The 12,238-nt window shown below is 32.4% G+C and overlaps 1 protein-coding gene across 8 annotated transcripts in view; it reads right to left on the bottom strand.

The window, feature by feature from the left end:
- The window catches only part of SGCE (sarcoglycan epsilon), a 68,694-nt gene that overhangs the window by 8,720 nt on the left and 47,736 nt on the right, over nucleotides 1–12,238 (bottom strand). For 4 of the 8 annotated variants that reach the window (XM_012529917.3, XM_012529919.3, XM_012529918.4 and 1 more), the window contains exons 6-10: nucleotides 8,862–9,024; nucleotides 6,224–6,435; nucleotides 5,258–5,284; nucleotides 4,884–4,958; nucleotides 4,341–4,529 (exon numbers count right to left, since the gene is read on the bottom strand). In XM_012529917.3, the coding sequence (XP_012385371.2) occupies nucleotides 4,341–4,529; nucleotides 4,884–4,958; nucleotides 5,258–5,284; nucleotides 6,224–6,435; nucleotides 8,862–9,024 (666 nt within the window). The remainder of the gene's footprint in view (nucleotides 1–4,340; nucleotides 4,530–4,883; nucleotides 4,959–5,257; nucleotides 5,285–6,223; nucleotides 6,436–8,861; nucleotides 9,025–12,238) is intronic. The other 4 variants (XM_004470716.4, XM_004470717.4, XM_004470718.4 and 1 more) reach the window with 2 other exon arrangements.

Here is a 12,238-nt window from a genome sequence, read left to right as displayed (position 1 = left end):
CACTCCCACCAGACTCCAAAATCCCAGAAGCAGGGTACTAGATTTGAGTTGTAAAATCTCCACAGGTGATTCTGATGTATAATTTGGTTTGGGAACAACTAGGCTAGGAAAAGAGAAAACTCTCTCAACCTTCTTTTATTATCTCAAATGCCTTTTAGGTCCTAAAATTCTATGACTTGAAATATAGTCTTCTAATTTAACTAATTATAAAGGTTCCTCTTGGAGGTATATCAGTCAAATGTAATATACCCTGGATTCTTTGGTCATAAACATAACCCCCAGTCTCAACAACGACTGTTGGGGCAGAGACAATTTACTGGAAGACTTACTCCAAATTACGATTTCCAGTAATAAATGAAGGGGCTGCTGATGGAGGAGGAAACCTTCCTAATATTTGTGGCTGTTAAAAATTAATTCATTGAGTTACTTAGATAATTGATTAAGTACAGAGGCAGAAAGTCTGACTGAACCTTGGGGCTGCAGAACAGTCTACAAGATGCCTGCTCAGTTTTTCTCAAGGCTATCAAGGCCAAGGGAAACCGGAAATCTAAAAATCTGTCCCATACCAGAGGAGAGTAAGGAGACAAGATGATTGAATGCAATGGCATACCCTAGGCAGGACTGGATGCTGGGACACAAAAAAAGACATGAGTGGAAAAACTAGTGATATCTGGAAAATTCTGGAGTTTCATTAATAGCAATGTACCAATGCTGGTTTCTGAGTTGTGATAAATGTCCCATGGTCACGTAAGAGGCTAACAATGGGGGAAATGAGGTGAGAGATGTCTGGGAACTATGTTATCATTGCAAATTTTCCATACCTCTAAAATAATTTCAAAGTAAAACGTTTATTAAGAAAATAAAGTAGCAAAGATCACATCAAAATTTGTCTTAATTTTTTATACTACGTGATCATTTCAACAACCAAATTGTTTATATTGTCTCTGTAATCTGAAAAGTAAAATGAAAAATACTCCTTTCTGCACAAGTGCTACATCTCGTTCTGCTCCAGATGTCCTTTCCACTGTCTCTTTAATTGCAGAGCTTGTGTCTGGGATCAGAGATACTTCTGAGGTCAAAGACCAAATTATCTACCCTGACTAGATATCAGGATAGGTAAATAATCTTATCTCAGTTCTGACCTATTTTAGCTCTTTTTATCAATGCCTCAATCTTTATCATCTGCAAACGAGTAAACAGTTTTATTGTCTAATATATGGTACAAGTGGAGTCCTGTAAAGCATTCTACCAAAATGAAAATATTACTATAATTGATAAATAACTGTAACAGCCTCTCATTTCACAATTGTTACGAGCTCTCTATATCCCATGGTGTACTGATCAGTTTAAAAAACCCAACTAGTTTCTATGCAATTTTGAAGGGAAGCATTGAACTTTCCTGAGTCTTGCTGAGAATTCGAAGTTAAACTTTACCTATCCTCTGCCTGAGTACTGCAGGTGTCAAGTCTGAAGAATAAAATGCTGGTAGCTAGCCAAATTGTTTATGAATGATAAATTCAGTATACTTAATATGAATATGAGAAGATGAAATGCACACTCTTTTAGGAAGGGCTAATTAATCAACACAAAAATCATTACTCAAGCAAATACCTGGCTATCAAGTACTATTACATCATCAAATATAATCTCTCAGTTTAACGGTGAGAATTTGGTTCAATTCAGAAGACCAAAATATTTATGTATGTGTCTACTTGATGCTGAAATAAAACTTTTTAAAAAACCAGGCTATACATTTATAAAGTAAGGTACAAAACCTAAATTTGCGTAAAGGACAGTTGTGACGAACTTGATACAATAAATTCCCTATTACCTGGCATAGTTGAAAAATGAGGTTAATCACATATTCTGGCTTATAGGGAGTTACCATAGAGACCATGCACATATTATCCATTTCCAAGAATAAAAGAAAGATAATACACACTCAACATTGAAACTACTCTGAATGTAATTTGATTTTCCTCTGATGAGTCAGACACACTTGATGATCTTGCCGTGCCTCAGAATAATCATTGTGAACATCATCAATTATCTATGTACCCTATTTATATAGAAGTGCTAGTTAATGGTGTCTTGACATTAGCAGAATCTGAATAATATGAAGATCTCTGGGTTTGAAAAATACATAGATAGTCAAACTGTTGCAAATTCAATCTAATAACTTCTTGTATTTGCAAATAGAGAGATTTGATCAATATACTAACAGTCTTGGAGTTATGAACAGGATCTGAAAGATACATATAGTTGTAAACTTGAAAGGAAATTTTACTGTGCTTGTGTATTAGTAACAACAATGCAAAATCCTAACTAACCACAGGGACTCAAATAATTTTAAGGAGCTATTCTTACTCTTAATATATTTAGTTAGACAGTGTATCTAAAACAATGACAGCAGCCTTTTTAACTTCCTTCAACTTCTCCAGCAGTTGAGTTTTACTGACTTACAAACACATGCAAATTCTCCCACTTCTTATAACAAATATTTTTCTATTCCAAAATTTTATAGCACTATTACTTTGTCAATGGAAACATGTCTCAAATTGCATTCTTTGAAGAATTACCTAACCTGGCTTTCTAGATGGATTCACATGGTAGGTCAAAACACTGAAGGCTCTACAAACTACTGTAGTTAAAAAAAAAAACAGGTGAGCAAATGTAGCTCAGTGGTTGAGTGCCTGCTTTACATGTACAAGGTCCTGAGTTCAATCCCTGATACCTCCTAAAAACAAACAAAAAAACAAAAGCTATTTTTCAAATGTATTTGACCATTTCCTTTTTAAGGAATATATCTATCAGCCCTTCAAAGAACACTACCATTCCAGGGAAAACAATATATGAAATGCTAGCCTTACAAATAAATACAAATTATTTTCAGTTTAAGAATGAATGATAAGGATGTTTACAATTTTCAGCTAACAAAAGTAGGAAAGGTTGCTGAATTATTATGACATTCTTGAAATTTTACTAATTTTTTCCTATTAGTATCTCATCCTTTACATTTAGTAAAATGAAATGTTGGGAGACTTTGATATTTATATCTCTGATGTAATACTGATGTCTCCAAATTCAAAATGTTAATTGTCTCCAAATTCAAAATTTTAATTGTACATAATTTCCTACTTTTAAAAGAACTTGGATTAATTACTCATACACACATATGCACACATGCATATACCTGCACAAGTAAACACATAACTTAGCCTATTCAACAGCAAATAAATGGTTATCAGAACTTCTATAAAATATTGATAAGAATTTTGGATTTCCAAAGTATTCTGTACAAAACTGACGAGTCTGACTGTCTCGTAATTGTGGTTTAATCTTCAAATTACCACGTGGTTGCAAAATGAGTATTCAAAATGAGAAACAGTTTGCACCTCCCAGGTATCCCAGATACATTTTTAATCTGTAAGAGTTTAGTTTGATGTCATAGCCTATGTGAGTATGTATAAATGTGTATATGTAAGAGAGGTTTCTTTTCTGCATTACATCTATTCTATTTATAAAAGGTGAAAAAGCAAACTTTGTTACTTCTAGTCCTTCAGTTGAATTCAATTCGTTATAACATATGGTTATAAAATAAAAGAAGAGCAAAGCTCTTAAAAATGAACAGTTTTACCTATCCTTCCTATATATAAAAACCTTGCTTCTGGGCATAGAGCATGGCTCCTCAGACACAACTGTGTAATTTCCTCTACCTGCCCCCCAATCCCTGTCCCTTACCAATCTCTCTTCCAGGCTGTCTGAACAAAGTCATTCCAGCACTACAAAGACGTTACCTAATAGCCAAAGCTGGAACTGTTTGATTTGATAGACAAGCAGATCACAAAAGGCAACTGAAAAAAATCTTTTATCCTAAGTAATAAGAAAAAACTTATAGGAAATAGGTCTGGGGTAATGAAATAAATGAAATAGGTTAACAAAACCAAACTATTCTCATAAGAATATCTCTAAAAAGAATTAGATATGCTTTTTCTTTCACAATGAACTCATCTTTGAGACAACAAACATGTTAGTTTATTATCAGTGTCAATTTCTTAAATATTAAGGTGAATGTGATCTTGTTTGGACTGAGGAAGAAAAAAGTTCACATTTTAAAATTTCATGAAATCTAAAAAAAAAAAAAAAAAATTTCCTGGAGTTTTTCTCTTTCGTTTGTGTCAGCACAATGGAAGTGGAACCCTTACAGTGTCAATGTGCTTTCTGGTGTTTTCTTTTACATTTATAAACAAATGAAAAGAAAAAAAAACACTCTGGTCTTTACAGACATTAAGTAAAAATATACATGCACAATAATAATTATGATTCTAAGGGATACTTACTGCTGCGTTTGCATCAGTGGCATATTAGTGCTATCGTAACTGTCTGTATGTAGAGGAGGTATGATTTCCCCAGTTACAGGGTGAAACACAGGAAGCGTTGACAGTGGCCATGCTATCTCTCTATTCTTGGACATGTCACGAAGCTCTTTGGTAGATTTCTGAATAGCACTATGATGGACCAACTGGATGCTAGATCAAAAGAGAAATAAGATGACACATATTTAAAACCATGTAATAGCCTCAATGGGTCATCAATTTGAAAAATGTTATGGAAATTTTTATTTTAATAAGAAGATATTATTGAACTTGGGGCATTCTACAAACTATCTCAGAAAGAGATATATAGTTCACATCACTTAAACATTGAAAACTTGAAAATTATTAATTTTGAATTAAATAAGTCTTTCATTAAACTAAGCTATGAAGCCTTGTGTTAATATTAAAGCCCTAAGTAACTAGTGTTTTATTTAGTTCCTATGATTAAGATAAATCTACCATAGCTATTATATTGTTGCTTCTGGTGGGGCATTTATAAATACTCACAGAAGTTTCATTTTATGGTAGGTTATTACTGTAGATTCAGGAAAACTTGTCTGAAAGTTCTTTTTCATCTTTTCTCTGGTTTATAGAAATGCAGATTGGGAAATCACATAATATAAATGGCAAGTTAATATTCTGAATCTGAAATATTTTAGGTTTAATTTTTATCTATGTAATCTTAATTTTTAAACCCTTTTTTATTTTCTACCCCTCCTACATATCTCTATTTAGAAAGCAGCGTTCACATTTATGAAATAAACTATGAAACATGGTAAACAAACAAACAAAAATATGACACACATGTATGGAACATGATTAACAACTGAGAAGTGAAAAAAAAACATGACAAAGAAAATAACAGGAAAGAAGACACTTACTCTGGTGTTTGCATGTTTCTCTTTTCCCTAGAAACAAAACAAAATTTATGAATTAAATAATAGCATTGATATTTGGAACATTAAGACTATATGCTCATGGGATCTTGCACCATGTGGAAATGCTGACATTGTTACTCTTAAATGCAGTCAGGCAGCATTTGCCACCAGGCTTATGACATTACTTGGATGAGTACACAAATAACGATGGAATACTGATGAGAAACACACAGGAAAATGAAAAAAAAAAAAAGGAGACTAAGAATCAAGCTCTTGATTGAAATAAATTCTATGACAATGAAATCAGGCTACATGTAAAAATGGAAGAATTTGCTACTTGCTGCTTTATTAATTTTTTTCCCCCAGTTTGATTATTCTGATTTCCATGATAATCTTGGGAGATTATTTTAATTGACATAGATGTCCTGAAAGCACTAACTATTCATGAAGTGAAGACTCATTACTCAAATTATATCTTACTTTTCATTAATTTACTTCCTAAGTTGCTTTTTAAAAATAATATTTTAGATGTTTAGATTTTATCACTGTGTTTGACAGCATAACAGCTTCAAGGAGAATTCTGACCATCACTTCAGATCAAACATACTAAAACAATTTATTTTAAGTGCAATTCTGTATCTATAAATTCTGTATAGCCTTTGCTCACACAAGATCCTTTGAATAGCGAAAATATCTAGCGTCAATTATTCTTGGAACTGTTTTGCCAGCAGAAATTTACCTCTTGACTTAATAATTTTTGAATAATCATATCCCCTAATTTGATTTACTAGACTCAAGACTTTCTTAATTCATTTTAAAGGAATAAAGTACTGCATTTTGACTCAAACACATTTTCAATTCATTTTTAAAGTAGTTTACAAACTAAATGAAACCTTGCTTTTAATGGACTCTTATATCCTGTTATCTTAGTAAGCTCTATAATTTTTATTAGTGTTTTAAAGTACTCACACTCCTTCCCGTCGGCAGCACATGATATAAGCAAGTATTAGAAAAAGGACCAGTGCTACTGCCGAGGGCACAGCCAGTGTAATTAGGAAATCCGTGTAATAGTCTCTGCTTTTCAAAGAATCAGAAGGGGGTTTGTACTCTCCACCATCAGGTAAAATCCCTTCTCCACGAATCACTTCCTGATAGGTGGACACTTGCTTTGTTTTATCAACCTGACACAAAAGAAGACAATTACACATCAAATTAATAGCTTTAAGCATCATAAAATTTTGTGATCGACAAATATCATAACATACTTGGACCTAAAAAACAATCTTTTCCAATGACTTATCGCCTTGAATTTGCAATTATTTATCGGAGTTAGGGAGAGGTGATGAATGAAATAATATAAATGAAAGGCTTAGCCCCAGCCTACTTTCTAGGTCCTTCCTGCATTATATGTAACATGCATGTATAGCTGCTGTTCTTTCTCAGTTTCCTCCAAAGCAAATGTCTCTCCCACTACTATGTAAATTTCTTGTTTCCTAATGACAAGCCTCTGCTAAAGATGTGATAAACTGTGAAGCAGCTGATAACCAGGTATGGTGACTAGGTTGGTTAAAGAGAAAAGAGAAAAAAATGAGGGGTAATTTCTGAGTAGGTACAACCTTGATCTTTCTGCTGCCCAGCTGACAGAGGTAATTTTTAGGGAAGACAATGTAAGGGACATGTGACCCATCCAAAGCTCCAATTTTACTAACTTCTATCCCTTCTTCCCATGTACAAGGTACTGGGCTCAATCCCTGTTACCTCCTAAAAATTAAAATTAAAAAAAAAAAAATTATATATACATATATATATAAAATACTTGCACCAGGTTAATTTACTTCCACATTAATTTCACTGCTTTTACTAAATTACATCTAATTCTGCTAAGCTTTTATTGAAAGAATTTTAAAAAGTAGCCATGTGAAATTTGTTACTACATTTGCTATTTTTAAAAAATATTGGGATGAACATTATTTGTGGCAGTACTTAGTATCCTCTTCCAAAAGAATCCATTTGAAGAATTTAAAAAAATAATACAATGCTAGTAAAAACTTTATTTTTTTGCCAAGGAATTGATCTCTACCTCCTTTATAAGAAAATAACTAAATAACCTGAATTTCCAACCATTTTCTCCTGGACATTAGGAGGCCCATTGTCAAAACGTGACCTAATGGTTATCTTATTTGTAAAGTTTAGTTCCTGGCCTTCTGTTTCTTTTATAATTTATTTATTGTTACTGTTTGGCTCTTATTTAAGCCTCCTGAGATCTTTTGTGATAAGATACAAGTGAATATATATAGCTAATATAATACAAAATACAAAAATAGAGGGGAATTTTATACAAATAAAATACAAAAATTTCCAACTTTTCCCATTACAAAGCATTTCCCCATAAACTAAAATCCCCAAAGCATAAATCATTTGTAAACTTTTAGGAATTAGGTAACATTCCTAAACATAAACTCATTTTATACCCTAACCACAAGTAAAATGGCATTGTCAGGACCTGCCATCTAACCTGATGGGAGCACCTATTTAGGTTATCGTTGCAGCTCTTCAGTCTTTCACACCGTGTCTGAAATTCTGAGCTTTGCAAATTCAGCATTTATCTATAGTACATATAAACCACAACAACTGAATTATTTTACTTGATTTAAGAAGGGAAAGGAGGAGCATTATTCTCCTAAATACAAGCAACATGACAAGGAGTCCAGGGCAAAGACCATTAGGCATGCTGAGTGCTGCAACGTGACTAATATGTTCTCCAATGCTGATCCTGGAAAGTTGCCTGCAGTTGGCTCCCACAAACATGAAGTGACAGTTGTGTTTATGTGTCAATAATGTCTCTCAAATGTCAACTTTATACTTAGATCTAATTCACTTATTATCAATCATCAAGAGTTGACAGAAGTTAAATCTAAAGGTCACTAAAGAAGACTTTTAGAAAGCAGGACCAAAACACATATATAAATACAACATAAGTTGATATCCATAAAATATATATATCTTGCATATATATGAAGCTTTTCAAATTTTCAGTCTTTTATCATGCAAATTAAATATGGGTTAGAAAGAAATATTTAATATTTCTGAATTTATTCTTAAGACTGTGGGTAAGATTTCTTACTTTCCTCACTTGGAATTGTTTCTTGTCCCTTGAATTTTCCCTACAATTTGAATTTCCAAGACATTGGATCATAGCACAATATTGTTTTATTTTCATATTCATTATTACACATTTGCCTCTCCTTCTAAAGCGGGGTAGTGGCAGCATATTTAAGAAAAGACTTTTTTCACATGCCACCCTGACTCTATAATCTACCCAAGAGCTACCTGGATGTCTGCAGAGTTCCTGGGACCACCTGCCAAGCTAATCCAGCCCCAGCAACTAATCAAGGGTAGAATGAGTACAATACCGGAGATTCTCTTTCTTAAATGGATGCACTGTCAACAAGCTTGCCAAATCCTTAAATTCAAGGGAAGTAAATTGCAGTTAACAAAGTAAAGCCTGGATTTGTCCCTAAAAGCAATTGAGGATTTAGTTAAACTTTATCTCTAGCCACGTCACTCCTAATTTCATTTGCAAAAACAAAATGAAACAAAGACTCACCAGTGAAATTTTACACCAGTCAATGTAAAACTGAGTACGGAACTTTTTATCACATGTTATTACAGGCTCCATTTCTTGACTGCATCTCAATTGATTCTGTGGATTTTCAACTTCTCGTAAACAAGAAGAAAATGGGACATCAGCACCCACCATGACATAAACTCTGTAAAAATGAGAAACTCTCAGGTTATCCCTTAAGAAAACTGGAAATGCTGAAAAACAATCTACTCTGAAAGCAGGATTTATACTTTTGAATTGAAGGATTATCTAGAATCATCCCTAAGGCAGGGGCCTGGGCTTTAAAAGTGGTGATTCATGGAGGGGCTTCCTTTCATTCTTTCCTTTATTCAACTGATTTTTACTGACTGACTTCGTAGATCAGACACTCCCTTGATTCTCTGTTAATTAAAAAAAAATTAATTAATCTTATTTATATTAATTCAAAATAATCATGTATCAAGTTCTGATAACTACATCGGATAGATTTCTTTCACTTGGTATTAAAAAATGTTCCTTGAGGGAAATTGTTTAGAAAATAATATGATCATTAAAATACTAAATAACTATAGCAATCAATCTTCATTTTTATTCCATTTTAGTATGATTCTGCCATTGCATCTCTGGAGGCCTGAGGGATTTCACAGACTTTCCTATTCCACTCGATGGTTAGGTCTGACAATTTTTCTACTATGAAACCCTTATGTGCTTGGTCCCTTATCAGAATTTCTCTTAATCTTTTATCTATGAAGTTAAGAGAAGAGAAAAATTATTGTTTGGTAAAATTAACCAAGCAAACAAAACTTTTTTTGGTATATATCTTAGGAGAAAGGAGCATTACTTAGTTGCCCAATAAGCATTTCATAATAAAACAGAAGATAGTGACAATAATCTTGGAGCAACCCAAGAGGATAAAGCATTTCATGGACTTTTCAAAAGAAAGGAGAAAACCAAGAAATTCTCTAGATATTTTTTCCTTAATAAAAAAGCTATATCTACTTATAAAATGAAATAAACCTATCAAGAACCCAGCTGTCTCTTTGCAGAAATTGACAAACGATCCTACAATTCATATGGAAATTCAAGGGCTCCAGAATAGCCAAAGCAACATTTAAAAAGAAAAACAAAGTTGCACATCCACACTTCCCAGCTACAATAATCAAGACAGTGTAGTACTACTTGCTTAAGGATGGACATAGAGATCAAAGGAATAGAATTGAGAATCTGGAAATATACCCTCACATGCAGTTGAGTTTTGACACAGATGTCAAGACAATTCAGTGGGGGAAAGAAAAGTCTTCACAATAAATAGTGCTGGGGTAACAGGATATCCACTTACAAAGGAATGACGCTAAACCCCTGTCTCACGCAATATACAAAAATTAAACTGGATCAAACAAAGACCTAAATATAAGAACTAAAACTACTAAAGTTTGAGAAGAAATTTAGACCATAAGGTTTCTTACATATGACACTAAAATCTTAGGCAATAACAGAAAAAATAGATAAACGGAACTTCAAAATTAAAAAACTTTTGTGCTTCAAAAGAAACTATCAAGAAATAGAAAAGACAATACACAAAAGAGTAGAAAAATATTGCAAGTTATATATATCTGATAAGGAACTTGTATCTAGAATATATAAAGAACTCTTAAAACTCAATAATAAAAAGCCAAATAACCTAACTTAAAAATTGGCAAAAGATCTGAATAGGGATTTCTCCAAAGAAGAAATACAAATAGCCAAAAAGCAAAAGATGACCAGCATTATTAGCTATCAGTGAAATGCAAATCAAACCACAATAAGATACCACTTTCATGTCCACGAGGATGGGTGAGGATATGGAAAAACTGTAATCCTATACACTACTGATAAGAATGTAAAATGGGGCAGCTTCTTTCAAAAACAGTTGGACATTTCTCAAATGGTTAAACATAGAGTTAACACATAACCCAGCAATTTTACTCCTAGGTATATAACCAGGAGAAATAAAAATATATGCCTATACAAAAACTTGTACAAGAATATTCATAGCACCATTATATAAGGTGTCAAAAAATGGAGACAACCCAAATGGTCATCAACTGATTAACAGATAAAGGAGATATATCATATAATGGAATAATTTTTTTCAGCAATAAACAAAAATGAAGCTACAACATGAATGAACCTTGTAAATATTATGCTAAATGAAAGAAGCCAGTCACAAAAGAACATACACTGTATGATTCAATTCATATGAAATTACCAGAGTAAGCAACATTATAGAGACAAAGTAAATTAGTGGTTGCTTAGGGCAGGCAGGGAGGGTGATTGTTAAGGCATATAAGAAGGAGGGTTGGGATGAGGAAAATTCTAAAACTGATGTGGTAGTAGTTTGAGAACTCTGTGAATATATGAAAAAAACATTAAATTATACATTTTAAATAGGTGAACTGCTTGGTATGTGACTTAAATCTCAATAAGGCTATTATTATCAAAAGGAAATGAAATGAAAGTACAGTACAAAAATTTAAAGCTATGTAAATGTATGAAGTCACTTCCAAGCCTGAAATGACAACTGTGTCCCAGAGTACAATTACACAAACTCATGAGGTGCTCTTTCTGTCAAATATATTAGGACTTAAGATCTATTTGAAAGAACTTTAAGAAAACTATGGTATCTTTGGAACACAAATAGAATATAATGGACTGAAGTTAAAAATCAATTTAAAAATGAAAAATTTAGAACAAAAGCAAATATGAAAAATCACTGGTATAGTATTTAGAAGATTACTTAAAATTGACATATTCCATTTCAAATATGTTATTACTTTTAAGCTTCACATAAAGGTAATTTGAAACGAATATTTCTTAAAACTGTTCATAGCCCTCTTAATTAAACATGAAACTGATTTGCATTTATAAGTGGTAATATTTTAAAATTCATTCATTCCAACATAACATAATGCACATAAGTGTTTTTGGTGCTTTGAAATGCTTTTTTTTCCTTAAATTATAAAAACAAAATTGAAACATTACAGAAAATTCAGGATATAAAACCAAAATATTAATAACTATTGCCAAGATAACTATTTTCATTTTTCAATGCATCCTGCAGAATATTTTTGAAATGTACATATTTTAACCTCATTGCAATCATCTCCAAAATTATAATTTTGCAACCTTTTTCACTTACTACCTCATAAGCATTTTCCATATTGTACAGTCTTTGTAATTAAAGTTAAATGGCAACATAATTTTTTAAGTGCACACAATTTATTCAGCAATTATTTCAAAGTTGGACATGTAAGTTGCTTCCAATTTTTAGATGCTATAAATAATATTGCAAAGACTATTTCTGGGCACATTTTTTAATGTTACTATCTTATAAGTGAAAA

Source organism: Dasypus novemcinctus, chromosome 5, assembly GCF_030445035.2.
Source record: "Dasypus novemcinctus isolate mDasNov1 chromosome 5, mDasNov1.1.hap2, whole genome shotgun sequence".
NCBI lineage: Eukaryota > Metazoa > Chordata > Mammalia > Cingulata > Dasypodidae > Dasypus > Dasypus novemcinctus.
The sequence above is the reverse complement of the archived record's forward strand: the minus strand, read 5'-3'. Positions and strand labels throughout refer to the sequence as shown.